Below are 15,022 nucleotides of genomic sequence, written 5' to 3' on the forward strand. Positions count from 1 at the left end.
AGAGTAATACTAAAGCATACTTGTATGAAAAGAAATGATGAAAATTGTTATAACAGCATATTGGAAAGTCTTTAAGAGTTCAGATGTGAACCCCTTCTTGGGATAGGGAGAAGGAATGGAACTCCATAACACTCTTAGATTTTACTGTAGAATTTATTTATTTTTAAGACTTTGGTGAGTGACACAATAATAGCTGCAGACCTGTCAACATGAATTACCAAGGTTTTGCAGTAGTTATAAAAGATATTACTGTAGGTCAAGAGAGTACAGAAGGCTTTGTGTACCATTATATGGCTGCTTTGCTTACCTAAGCTGTTTAACAAATGGTAGGTATAAAGAAAGTGAATTCATTTTTGCAGCATCACACTTTGGGTTTCTTGTGGCCAACACTTCAGGGGAGCTTATTTGGATTAAAAATGTTTCAATTCACTAGAATTAAGTAACTTGAACATCTTGGGCTTTCTGAGGTTTGTTTTTGTAAAACAACATTAATTCAGTCATTCTCCTACCAAGGGATCATTTTGAATTACTAGAAGCAAAAGCGTGAGTAGTTCTTTTACATTTATGTGAAGATAATAGCCAAGACTGTCTTCCAAAGGGAATATACATGATTGTGCTGCGTGCCTGTTTTTAATACTGTCTGAGCCTGTTGAATACTTTCAATGGAACATAAGAAGTAGGTGAAGCCCCTGAGATCAGTTGTGTTTGTATGAGTTTTTGGGAAAAGACAGCTGTGCATGGGAGAGATCCCATGAATGTCCTTTCTGAGGAAAAGGCTGACCAAAACAGAACAAAAAGGTCAACTGTATGCCTAGATGCCAGAGAAGCTTGTTGGGTCTCACTCTTTCTCACTTTTTTGGATATCCTACCTGTATAGAAAGCTTCAATTAGAACTCTGTCAGGGAATTTTATGAGGTTAATGGTGTCCCATGCTTTTCCAGTGGCTCTTTTTGCTGCTTGCTAGTTTTGTTTTGTTTTCCCATGGTGTCTGTTAGAAGATGTTTCCTTGGAGTTTTTATTTTCCCTCCTCAAAACTTTAATTTCAAATATGTAGAAAGATATCAACAGGACTGTAAGATCAATCTTCAAGTTGCACTTCAGCAGTAATCCTTATTTTGCAGGTCTAACAACAGTTCTGAACTTCTCCTGAAGAATTGAAACATGATTTTTCAGAGTGTTTTGTCTCTTAGGACTTCTTTATGTGTAAGACCTTCCCTCTTTCTTTCCTTCTTTTCTTTTACATATAGCAATTTTCTCCCATGAGGTATCCAATTCACAGGTACGTGCTCTCACACTGTAATTTTCTTTTTCAGTTGTAATTGCAGTTGTAGGACTTGTATGTTAAGAGCCCTCCAAGTCAGCACTCTATTTCCTACCTTTCAGTTTAGTTATTGGTAAGCATCTATATTTGTTCAATTTTGCTCTTCAGTCACATTGTTAGACTGCCTTAGCTTAAATTGCCTTTGGAGGTGTCTGACTTCACAGTTGCAATAGATAACGTGTGATGCTGGTTTACCTGTAGCAACTTCAGTCAGTCAGTTGTACTGCAATGACTTGTGAAGACATGGCAACTTGCTTGTTATTTTCCCACGTTATGGACTTTGTTGATTTGTATTGTGTATGTTCTGTTTATATTTCGTTCTATTATTTTGCTTTGTTTGAAGCCAGATTGCAGAAAGACTTTGTTTCTAAATAGATTTAGACTAGCGGTGGATGGATAGGAGGGTTGATATTTATCACAAATACTGGTTTAAAGCGATAATCAGGCCAATTAAAACAGATCTAATATTTAAGAAGTGTCTATTTGATGAAAGAGCTCCATTGTTTTTCATCAGCCACAGCTGTTGTAACTGTTATCTCTATGGAGGCAGATCTCTTGTTATGTAGGTCACATCAAGGAAAAATAGCAGCTGAACACTTGCTTCAAGTATTGTAGAGGAAAGTGCAATGAAAACATTGTATGTGTTCCCATTGAAGTGTTTTGAAACAGCAAGGGGAATTGTATAGTGGACTTTGGCAATTTGTATTAAGATGTGTTGTGAAGGTGGAAAAGTAAGTAAAAATGAATCAAAACATCCTTGCCCCATCTAAATAAAAGTTATTTGAGAACAGAATTCCTTGAAAGACTTTTTAAATTCGAGGAAGAGAGAATACTTGCAAGCTTTGTGCCTTGAAATGAGCAGCTTTCCTTAAATAGTAAGCAGGCTCTTCAGTTTTCATTCTCTCTGTTTGCCTAGCAAAATATTCTTTCTGCTTTTTTTGTGGGGGAGGAGAGAGGGTAATAATTTCTGCTGCTTCAGTTTTGAAGCTGTCCGCTGCGGTGGTTTTGCAGATGATGTGACTGACTACATACACTTCCTGATTTTTAATTTTTTTTTTTTTTTCACATCCTTTGTTTCCCCTTGGTAAAAAGAGAGAAGCTTCTTGAAGAGGAAGAATAATAATTCAGAAGAAAAATAAATAGGGAGAGTATGGCAGTTGCTTCTGAGACAGATAACATGTTCGATATAACTTTGGAAGCAAGTGTAATTTGTAAGGAATGACACGTTGCATTAGCATGCCACATTCTCCCATGGTACAGACAAAAGGAATTGTTTTGAAATCTCCTGATACAAACAGATACAAGCAGCGTGCTGTATGGTGGTAGTAGTAGTCAGAGAATTTCTTTGATACAGGGGTCTTAAGTGCATGGTAACTCCAAAATTGAGCTTTGCTGCAACTCCCTGAGAGCAGATCTGCTGTGAGCTCAGTAGTAAGATTTTATCATTGTTGGTACTAGTAGAAATAATAAACCAGATGAGGTTTCTGGACTGCTTTATGTGAACGTGGCTGATTATAGTGCTAATAATGATTTCCTTATAGTTGAATTGAAATATTTTCCACACTTTCAATGTGTACATTTCTAATGCAAAATTTGCATGAGTATATTTAGTATAGAATGTCACTAGACTTACATTTCAAAGACTGGTGTTCTGTGAGACTAAGATGTTGTCCACAGCACTGAATTCTATACCTAATAGGTTTTATTAATATTTATGTACCTTTAGTAGATTGAAACAGCTTAGAAATTGAATCCTGGACTTCTGATGGCAGTGGTTTTATTTTCTGACTAGCAGTCAGACACTAATCAGGCACAACTTCTTTTGCCCATAAATGAGTTTATGTAGAATCCAAATTGCTGTGTTATTTATACTTCTAGTGCAGAATTCATCCTAAGGCACAGTCAGGAAGGACATATGACTGAGTTTTTCCAGTGCCCTTGTAAAGCTTCCATCTGATCTCTGTATCTTGTTTGCTGTGTTCTAGCCATTTGTTTTAGGCCTTTGTATTTGTTACAGGTAACGTTAATACAAGATTCTTTCAGGTATAATTCTGTGAGGACTAGATGAATTGATAGTAAGCTTTGATCATTGTCATCTATGAATTTTACATCTAGAATAGCTAGTAACAAATAATGTATGAGCATGTATGTATATCTAAACCCTGGGTCTTTCCTGCTTGTTGGTCTCTTTAATTTAACAAACCTCAAAATACTATTTTGAGGAACCTTTTGTCACAGTGTTTACACTTACTAGCTTGCAGTGTAGTCTTTTACTGCCACTTTACTTTAAGATATCATTGACAGATGGGATAGATGCAAATTTTTGTTTTTAACCATATTCTTCCTTCTCCTGTTACTTCCTGTGCTTGTTATACGTAACCTTCTTCATCAAGGGTTCCTGTTAGTACCTAAATTGTTCTGAAAAGTGATATCAATGTAAACGCTAAAAATGACATTTTGCAGAAGGTGTAGTGTCAGGCAAATATGAATGTAGTTACCAAGTAGCATGTAAAGGGATCATGTCTTGATTATCTTGTAAAATGTAAATCATTACCTTATCAAACTTGACTTCTGGATCTAAGGGTTAGACATAACTCTTTATGAATCTGCCATATATTGTTTACTGGGTGGTTAATAAAACATGTCAGTTTATAGTGTCCCTTGAATTAAATTAGGTGAAGGGTAAAGGGCTAGTGGGATGAACTCTAAACAGGACATTAGATTGAAAAAGTTCAGCACAGATTTTTTTTGTCAGCCTTTATGTATGAGGAAACTTAGCTATTTTTATTTCTTCCAAGCCTTCATCATTTAAGAATCCAGTGACTGTTGCACCTTTGGGGGAAAAAATGGTGGTGTATGAGTACCGATGCAACATTTGTGGCATGAGGATATTTTTAAGGAAACTATAAAAACACATTTCATTGCTTATTAAAACTGAATAGAGCCTGGAAAAGCAAACTTAATTCCTGTATTAAAAGTATCTTGTTGTATACTTAATAACATAGTAGTTCCAATTTGATATGATTTCTTGTAGGCAATTAAAATAATTAAGCTCTCTCTCTTGCTTTCTTTCTAATCAAGTGTTCTTATTCTAGCTGACAAATCAAGACCACCTTCATCAAGCCCTTCCAGTATTATTCGCCGGACTTCCTCATTGGATACACTTGCTGCTCCATACCTTGCTGGACAGTGGCCTCGTGATAATCATGGACAAGCTGCTCCATGTATGAGAGACAAAGCCACACAGGTAGGACAGATTTTTGTCTTCAGAGGATTTAAATGTGAAGACAGGATTTAAATGTGAAGACAGGATTTAAATGTAAGACAGGATTTAAATGTAAGATGCTTTTCCCTTGGAAACATTCACTTTAGCTTTCTTGCTTGCAAGTTCCTATTCGCTTTCCAATTGCAGGAATCCTACCTTTGCTATTACGTATGTGAATTATTTGCATTCTAAAAAAAGGCTGTGAACTGTAATATCTGTTAAGAGTTCCACTTTAGTCTTGCCTCAGAAAAACACTGGTGTATTGCACATCTGTTTTCTCAATCTTCTTCTGGTGTGCAGTACACTAGATTGCACTGGTGTTAGGTACTATTTAGTTTAAATGTATACAAGAGAACTTAGTGACTCCTTATATGTATGCCTGTCTTAAAGCTGAATAAAAAAGCTTCTGTAGTGCCTGTATAAAAGTTATTGTAGCCTTTTCTGTGATAGGCTGTTCATCCTCTGATTGTAAAATGCCTTCAGTGTTCACATGGGATCTATGCACCAAGTATAGAATCATATACATTGAAGACCTGACTCATTGAACTGTGAATGATGTTCAAATTTAGGTCAGCTGGAGAGTATTAAAAAGGTACGTGATTTGCCAATAAACTTCAACAGCTTGACAAAATTTCACAAGCTTTTAATGGTTCTGTCCTATGCCACCTGTAAAGACAGAACCAACAGTTGAATGAAACTGGTGTTACAAGAGTTACGCGCTTATCATGACAATTGTTTTATCATTCCCCTTAAAGGGAGCTGTTGGTTACATGGTATCCTACTGTATGCAGAAGTGATTAAAGATGGATTTTTCCATAAAATATCCCAGTGTTTCGTTTCTCCTTCTGTAGATGCAGTTTAGCCATGGATTTCTCTAACTTGTAGAGTGAAAGAGCCCAACATACCAGATTTTAAATCCCTATTCCTAGAGCATGGTTTCAACAGCAGATCTCCACCTATTCCGAAGAATATAAGCAAAATGCAGTTGGAAGAGAAACTGACAGCATGTGGGACATACTTGAGTTTGAGCTTGCCTTAGGTTTGGTAACAGTAGCAAAAATGTGGCCATGTAGGTTTGTGCGCTGTCTACTCAAATGTGTAGGATGTTGAGCAGATGATGCCTGCAGTGTTGATTGTTACTGTATGGCCTTCTCAAGACCCACAACATTTTGAAGAAAGGACCACAATTCAAAGAGAAGATCAGTAGAACAGTAAGGTGTTTTGTAGGTGAATATGCCCATATGGATAAGGTGGAAATAGAAACTGGTGAAGGTAGGAGAGCTGAGGAAGAAGTTCTCTGTGTAGGAAAATGAATTGGAAAAATGGTTAGAAGATGGGGTGAAAAAGGTAAGCAAATCATAGTAAGAAGAGGAGGAGGAAGGCAGGCGTATGATGCAGAAGGAATTGCTGTTCATGTTTAGCTATTAAAAGGCATCATTAAAGGGCAGAACTAAACCAGTGTCGGTGCCTTAGCTATTTATTTTCATATTTGATTTCTTAGGATAATACTTTTTTCAAAATAATTATATTTCTATACTACTGCCAAAGTATTTGCTATATTCAGTTGATCTCTTTCAGCTTAGTTTCGGTTTAACCTGAGTCATGGTTGGGCTTTTCTAATCTCTGTATTTTCCAGTTAGATTAGATATCATCTTTTTTGGCTTACATTTTTCTTTTGTCTTTTTCTTCCAATTCTGACACATTTAGCTGCTGTGGTAGTGGGGCTTACATATATAAGGGGAAATATATTTGCCAAGATTAATGGGAAGACTGTAAAGGGTATTGGATATTTCTGCAGAATGAGTATATTTAGTGGTGATTGATGTTAGTATACTGCTGAGGGAAATAGAATGATCTGTTTGCACTTCCTAATTTAAAATTTATCAAACCAGTAGAAAATTTTGGGATACAGACATACATCTGTATGTCCAAAGTTTGTGTTGATATGACACTGATGAGACAACACTGCTTTTAATCTTTCTGGTGTGCTTGAGAGCAACCATTTGAGCTAGGGGCAAGTTTAAAATGTGATTTACAATAGTTAGTTTCCCAAGATAGTATAGGCTCTCCATTTGTGGTGTTTAGCATTTCTGAACATGTGGTGTTTGGATGAAGTTTCACTTACAAGATATTCTGGCTCCAGTGTGTAATTTTGGATTTCACAAAGTCTGATGTGATATGGATGTGTTCAGATTTCAAAAGTTTAGGGAATAGGAATTGAGCCTGTTAAGATAAAAAAGATTTTCATGCTAGGTAAGCAGCGTATCTTGATTCTTTGGGTTTATGGCATAGGGAGTAGAGTCATTCAGGAAGCAGACTGGGAAGAGAGCAATTAGTGACACACTTTGACTTGCAGGCCTTTATAGAGATGCCCGTAGGTCATAGCGGAGAACTGCGTAAGAGATCCCAGGTCATGCAGAGACTGTTTATGTATCAGACTCCTGCGTTGACTAATTATTTTGATGAAATCTGTCTATAAGACCAGACTGAATTATGTACATGCAGAATATTTGTTGGATGATGAATAAGTGTGGTATTGAGTGTTCTAGGGTCTGGCTAGAATTCATACATGCAGATATTGTTTTAAGTGCTGCTAAAACAGGTGTTTGTAATCTTGTGTCTTTTTCCCTTTGAATCAAACCTGTTTGGCTTTGCCTGTGGTTGTTTGAAATACAGCTATGTCAAAATACAAGCTAAAATGAGACAATTTTTGTATTTTTTAATTCTTAAAGAATAATTCATTTCAACTGCAAAGTTTTTGCCTCTGAGACTTTTTTTTAAGTGTTCTACTATCTGTGATAAATTTAGCCTTAAACTCATTTCTCTTTGTAATTCTAGAACAGGCAGAAGGATGTTGTGAATGGTAACAACTAATAAGCAAGTAGTAGTACTTTAAGAACCTAGAGAAATAGAAATCCCTCTTTGTTTATTGGTTATTGGGTCTGTGTTTCTTGAAAATAAGTATTATAAACAAAATATGGGGAATAAGTAGGAGACTTGCTAAAACAGTATTACATTTCTGTCTTGTAGGTTTCCTATAATTTAATCTTATACCTACTCTTGCTCTTAAATGGTTTCTATTTGTTTTGAGCATGAGCATCAAAGCAACCTGTAATCCTTTAAAATAAATCAGATACTAATTTATGAAATAAGTCTTGAATCTTAAGTTAAAGTCTTGAATATAAATTAAATGCAAAGACCGATTAGAGTGTTAATTAGGTTCCTGTAGGCAAGTGTAATGGTTGTGCTGAGTTGGGAAGTTAGAGTTAGTGGCTAAAACTTATTGTTCCAAGAGCTAGAGGATAGGATGAGACTTCAGATTGACATTTGAGAATTGATTAGACAAAGATTGGTACTTGGGAATGGGGTTTATCAGTTATTCTATTTTATGATGAAGATAAGTGAGGGCTTTTCTGGAAAAATAGATTCTAGTGGATTCTAATCTTGCTATGAAATAGGAATTTCAAAGCAACCCTACTAACTTAATTATTCAGATTTGTCCTAGTTAGTTTTTGATTTGGAATGATGAAGATGAAAAAACTACTGATAGTGGAGGTTTCATTTATACAAAACTTATATCTGTGACTGAAGCCAATGGGAGTTGCAGCCTATATGTTTGGAGTTACACCTCCATTTTCCCTGCAAAATGGGGATTAATACCACATCATTGAAGGCCTTGTGAGTTTCTGTGTTCCGAGTACAGATGGGGTAAGTAAGGTCAGCTTGTTGCTTGCAACCTGTTAGTCTCAAATGTAAGAACAACTGTTGCACACTGTAGATGTGAAGGCTTTGAGGCAAAGTTCCTGTCTGTAGGATAAAGTGAGGTATCAGTGACTCCTAAGGGTGAGTTAGCTACATCACCGCCCTATGCTAAGAACTGCACTGTGGCAACCGTGAATTTAAAGGAATTCATGGTCTCTTTCAGTGTGTAAGCTGCTTCCAGAACTCATTCCCCCTGCTTCATTAGGTATATTTCTTGTGACTGCACAGAGATTCCTGATAGATGTTATTATCTGTCTTCTTAGAGCCTTTACAGTTCACTGCTTTTGAAGGCCGTTCTGGACATGGCTAGGTGGGAATACAAACTGTCCATAAAGCATGCAGTATTATCACAGGCTTGCCTGTGCATTTTGTTACCTTAAATGAATACAGTTTGTCTTAATGATACTTTGAATTTCTCAGAACTTTTTCACTGCAGTATGTTTGCAAGTTTCTTTATTAAATGTTAATGACTTTGTTGGTTTAGTGAAACTGGCTTAGTATTATCTGTGTTGCTTTCTGCTTGGCCTGAGACAACTATGAGCCTGAAGCCCTTTGAGGCATTAATAAGTTAATTCCCTGCTTTGCCATAGCTGTAGTGGTGCTTACATGCCTTACCTTCCTTCTTCTCACTCTTCTGAGCAAGAACATGATTTTGAAGCTGTACTGGTGCAGGCTTTCACAATGTTTACACCAAGCTACCCTAGCTAATGTGTCAGAAATAACAAGGTCAGCATCTGTGCAGGAAATAAAATATACCATCTCCCCCAAATTCAGCACTGTTGTACTGGTTCTTTAGATCTCTATAGCAGCTTGTGGTACATCTGGCTGTTAATACTGCCTTATGCTCAATAACTTGGAAGAGAAACTAGCACATTACTGTATTAGAGTAGGTCTGAAAGTTGTTTTTTTGTGTGGTGTTTTTTTTTCTAAATTACATAGTTTCACTCCACTTTTTCATACTTTACTTGTCAGAAGGGCTTCTAGTCAGTGACTGCTTTTCACTCAGTTCTGAATCTAGCAAATCTTAACACTGTTCTCTCTTCTAATTTGTCTCAAAATATTCTGCCAGAAAGTAGGAGTTACCTTTTTTTAATTAATCCTGTAATCTTCTTGCTGCAGACAGAAAGTGCCTGGGCTGAAGAATATTTAGAAAAGAAGAGAAGCTCACACAAACGTTCAGCATCATGGGGCAGCAATGATCAACTCAAGGAGGTCAGAAATGCTATTAATTGAGATACCTTTGGATTAAATTTTTTACTGGTATGCGCTGTTACTGTGAGCTTTCAGGGGGGCATGACTATTGTACTGCTTTGTTTTATTATACAAATCATGCTTGGTAAAAAATAAGAAATAGCTGTTCGTTTGTTGATTTCATATAATAATGCAGGACTATTAAAATTTTTAATCCGAATGTGTGGGAAAGAAAGTGTCAAATGCAGGTGACACTCTTCATGAAAGGAGGAAATACAGCAGTGACCAAACTACTTTAAAATTTCCATGTATTTCAAGTTTTTTCATTAAACTCCCAGAGGATCTTCTGGGCTTCAGTGGAACTGGTAGCTAACATGTCAGGTTTGTAAGAATTTGAGTCTAATTTAGTGCTGGCAATAGTTATGAACGTTGTGGTAATAAAGAATTTTAACTAAGTGATGGAATAAATTGATGAAACTGTGTGTGTACCTGAATGTATCTGGTGAAATATAATGTGAATTTTTCCTTTATTAGATCGCAAAATTGCGTCAACAATTGCAGAGAAGCAAACACAGCAGTAGGCATCATCGTGATAAAGAAAGGCAGTCTCCATTTCACGGTAACCATGCAGCCATTAACCACAGTCAGGTAAGGCTGTGCCCTTTTGGACATACTGGGTAGTTAATACTATTTTTAACTCCTTTCAAGGTTGTGGTTTGCCTAAAAGGGAACTTAGAAATAAGTACTGCTAAATATGTTGTAGCTATAGGTGAATTCTATGAAATAGATCCGTTTGCTTTGACTTCGAGTGTATGTGGTTCCAGATCTTTTTGTTACTTGGCTGGGTTGGCTTTCAACTCCCAGTTTCAAAGAATTTCAGATAGTTAGATCCTTCCTTAAAGCAAAAGTCTTAAAGTGCGTTCTGCAGACTCTACAAAAGGATGACAGAGAAGCTTAATCTAAAGCTATAGATTATTTTTTTCATTACACATTGCTATAACAGTTATGAATTTGCATGTAGAATATGGCATGGAACAAACTGGTGGTAAAACGATACACCCAAATAAGATCGTAGTTTTTGCTGATCATGTTTTGTGTCTTGACAATAGCACTTGTCTAATCCTATGATGAACTGATTTAGAGAGCTTACCTGACAAAAGGCTATTCAATGGGATTTTTATGTACTCTATTAAAAGTGTTTATACTCTTGATGGCTTCATTCAGCTGTTGTAAGATTATTTTTTTCCCTGTCATTTATCATGCCTTGAGACTTTAAGTAATAATCACTTCAAAAATTGTGATGGTTAGGCCACCACATGTTCTGTGTGCAGTTTTAGTTTTATCTCAAGACTGTTAATGAGGTCAGGTTCACAGAGAGGTAATAGCTTTAGCTCAATTGATAGCAGGTGGAAAAAAATTACAGGCTTTTAGATATTCAGATCCTTTTTCAAGTCTGTTTTGCTTGAGTAACTTTAAGAAAAACAATAGGAAAATTTGGTCATTTTTTCAGAAGACGACTTCTTTTCCCCCCTGCCCCTCCCCACTGATATCTCATGAATGTATATTCATGATATACGCACATATGTTTTATTAACAGTTACAAAAAGAACAAATTCCTCATGATTGCCTTGCAAGTCAATGTAGTTGAAAGGAACTGTGGAACTGTCAGTGTTGTGAATTGAGAAAGTACTTCAGCTGTGAAGCTGCTCTGCAGATCTAATTGTATTCCCAGTTACTCCTGAAATGCAGTTAGTATTGTTCTAATAAATATCATACTTTGATACCAGTTAATGAACACTGTTTCCTTTCTGTTGTTCCATCCTTCCAGAAATAATTTAGGCCAGGGAGGGAAGCTGTTGCGACATCATCATGTGTCTTGCTCTACAGGTACTTACACATGCTGATAAAGGATGAGAAGGAGAAGAGAAGGCTCCAGGGAGACCTTACAGCAGCCTTCCAGTACCTAAAGAGGGCCTACAAGAAAGATGGAGAGGGACTTTTTACAAGGACATGTAGTGATAGGACAAGGGGTAATGGCTTTAAACTGAAAGAGGGTAGATTTAGATTAGATACTAGGAAGAAATTCTTCACTGTGAGGGTGGTGAGGCACTGGAACAGGTTGCCCAGAGAGGTTGTGGATGGCCAGTCCCTGGGAGTGTTCAAGGCCAGGTTGGATGGGGCTTTGAGCAACCTGGTCTAGTGGAAGGTGTCCCTGCCCATAGCAGGGGGGTTGGAACTAGATGATCTTTAAGGTCCCTTCCAACCCAAACCATTCTATGATTCTATGAAATAAAAAGTAGAAAGGAGAACCATACATACAGTCCTGAGCAGCCAGGTTCTTTCGTAGATAGAAGTCAGGTGTCTGAGTGAATCTGTTACACTTCAAAACTAGAAATAAGAAAGTAGAACAGTGTTTTGAATTTCTCCTGCACTGTTCCTCTTAACTCCTACTTTGTATAAAAATCAGTAGCATCTTTTGTCTCAGACCCGAACTTATCCCTGCTGTAGTTCATTTAATTAGGAGTCATGAATTTTCAGGACCTAAGTGCCTCTTGAATTCAGTTTGTTACTAGTTTGAATTCTGTGCTACTAGGAGTATTGTATTTAGGATTTTTTTTAGAATTACATTTTTTGACATAACAATTTAGGAATTACTTCTTCAAACTCTTTAAATCTCAAAACAGAAAATGCTTCCTCCTCTTCTTCTGTACAGCAGAAGAACAGTTTGAATTTGAAACAGGCTCTCTAGTACAAATTCCTACATTTTGATCTGCTTTACTGAAGTATGGGTGCAGTGTAGCATGCTGCTAATCTTAGTGACTGTTGTAGCTCAAGTCAGAACAGTCCAAAATGATGAAAGATGACAGACAAATAAATGACCCAATCCTTTTCTAGCGTTTTTTTGCGAAAGTTTATGAAAATTGGTGAGACACATTTTAAAAAAAAAAAAAAGCAGGTCAAAATACTTGATGCAGGTGTTTAATCCACACCTGTAGAACTTGTTTGAAGACTTGTTCTGTACTTGTGGGCAACTGAGGCATTTCAGCCAAAAAGAAGTATACTGAGGAACTTTTGGTGTAGGCCCTTCAGTATACTGGAGAACTACATGCAGTCTAACAGGTTTGGCTTTGTATTCTATAAACAATGCTAAGCTATTGTCATTTTAACACAGATAATCTTAGTGGCTTTTAATTTTGAAAGTGAACAGTGATGCTACTACTCTGAAAAATACCCCCACCCACCCACCCCCAAATTACGTATATAACTTTTTTTCATCATAATTAATTTATTACTATGCTCATGAAACTTTGCTGCTTCTATGGAGGTCTTTTGCATTCTGCCGAATTTTAGAGTACGTGAATAAAATATTGCACAACAGATAATTAGGTTTTGGGCTTGTGAAACAAACTATAAAATATAAACTGAGGGAAAGCATCTTTTCCAACATTGTGTTACAAAACAAAACATTGTTTTTCTTTATAAATTTTGTGCCAGCTGTGTCGAGCTACTTGCAAAGGGGGGAAGTTACAGAAGGCTTCAAAAAGAGTAAGTGAAGAGTTTAGATTAATGGCATTTAGAGGCTTCTTTCTAAGTCAGAGTGAAAATCTGTAACTGTAGGCATCAAGGGCAAATAAGCTCCTAGGCTTTCTCATTCCTTTCTAGGGAACTCCGAAACTAGAATTTCTGGCAGCAGCTCATTTCCTTCAGGATCTGTGGGAAGGACTGTGTGGAAACACTTGCAGTTAGTGATGAGAATATTTAGAAATTTTTTTACATTCCCAACTTAAAGAAAACTTGCAGTTGTTGACTCTAGAGGGTCATACAAAGATTTCTGAGCTCAAGGAGCTGGATTCCAGACAAGGCCAAGAAAATGTGTTAGGAAATTGCCTCAGTAGTACCTTCACAGAGACCAGGTAAACTCTGTTTAAACTTCTGGAAATAGCTTACTTTTCTAGTTAAAACTAAGAGAAGCAATTCAAGTGGATTTATTTCCTCTTTTCTTCCCTACTAATAAACACTTAAGCTTTGCCACAGTTCTTGAGTTTTATTAAAATTTTTACAGTGGTTCTTACCACCTAAGCTTCCAACTGATTGTTTAGTTGTGCTTCTTTCTTCTGTGGTTGTTCAGGGGTTTTTTGGTTTTTTGGGTTTTTTTTGAGAAAGAAATCCACACAATCTCTATAGAATAAGCTTGTTAGCTATTCCTGTCCCTCTACTCAGAATCAGGAAATAGTTGGTGAGGAACTTGATCAAGTCCTTGCTGCTGACTACATCTTTTTTCCAGAGCAATTGTATGGGTTTTGTTTGTTTTTTCATGATGCCAGAAATGTTCTATTCTGCCTCTACAGGAAAAGGGGTTTGCAAAAAGGTCATAGCCTTCTCAGGTGATCTCAGGATGCTTCTGAGAATGTTGGATTTTGAATTAATTGCATGGTACTAAATCTGTGAACAGGAGTCAAACCAATGGGATTTTCCTTTATTCTCGGTGTTAATGTAATGGAGAAAATAGGATTGAGGCCAGAGCTGAAGCCAGATGGAAGAATAAATGGATTAGGTCTTTCAAAATAATCTTTTTTCCTCAGTGCACTTGGCTGATATTATGCTGCTACTTGACACTATAAACCATCAAGTCCCCTCCTTTCATTTTCCTGGGAAGCATGTGTCCTTAATGTCTTACCAATCAATTGATCCTAAGCAACCACTAATACCGAGACCAACTGCATGCAGTTTGCAGTGTTCGTTTTTTTTGTGTCGCTCTTACCACCATGCATAGGTAGAACATTCCATTTTTAGAGTGGAATTACCATGATGCATTCAACCTTCAGATGGTTTGATGTTAATATCCAGAAGCATCAAATGATCTTGGATTCTATTTAAATTTCTGTTGCTTGTTTAAAAATTGGAATAGCTTAGAGCATTTTTCTCAAATGCTTGTGAACAATTTAGATTTGTCATCACCCGTATTTCATATCTCATGAGTTTAAGCCATACCTGTAAGTTTCAGGATTCTAACTGTCCCACACCAAAACTCCCCGTCTGTAATTATTATCCTGTGTTTGGCACCTTGCTTCATTTTGTGCCTTCCCAAATATGCAGATGAGTTGTAAAGGTTGGTTGCCTATTCCTGTGTGTCAGGGGCCAGCTCCATGCAGACCTCTGTGAAGGCAGTATTTCTAATATCAAGTTTCTTGTTTTGAGGCTGGTTGTTCCACCCCTGTAATGGTACCTCCTTCCCTTTCCAGCCTCCGGCACTCCCGGTTAACAAGTCATCCTCGGTCACGTGCAGAATATTATTTCTCTTGGAATTGAAACATGCTGTATTGAACCATAGTGAACTCTATTGGAGCAACTTGTGCTTTTCTACTTTGAGCTCTTCAAATAGTACTATGATTCTAAGAATTTCTGTGGTAGGCAATCATATTTAAAAGATTGAGAATTCCCATGTTTTGCTAATGGCTGCTGAAATCTTAGACAAGCATACT

General features: G+C 36.9%; 1 protein-coding gene across 1 annotated transcript in view; it reads left to right on the top strand.

Annotated features, from left to right (window-relative positions):
- The window catches only part of FAM117B (family with sequence similarity 117 member B), a 31,594-nt gene that overhangs the window by 4,151 nt on the left and 12,421 nt on the right, over window positions 1-15,022 (top strand). The window contains exons 2-4 of the mRNA XM_052793366.1: window positions 4,417-4,568; window positions 9,468-9,560; window positions 10,074-10,187. Of these exons, the coding sequence (XP_052649326.1) occupies window positions 4,417-4,568; window positions 9,468-9,560; window positions 10,074-10,187 (359 nt within the window). The remainder of the gene's footprint in view (window positions 1-4,416; window positions 4,569-9,467; window positions 9,561-10,073; window positions 10,188-15,022) is intronic.

This window comes from Harpia harpyja, chromosome 7, assembly GCF_026419915.1.
Source record: "Harpia harpyja isolate bHarHar1 chromosome 7, bHarHar1 primary haplotype, whole genome shotgun sequence".
Lineage (NCBI taxonomy): Eukaryota > Metazoa > Chordata > Aves > Accipitriformes > Accipitridae > Harpia > Harpia harpyja.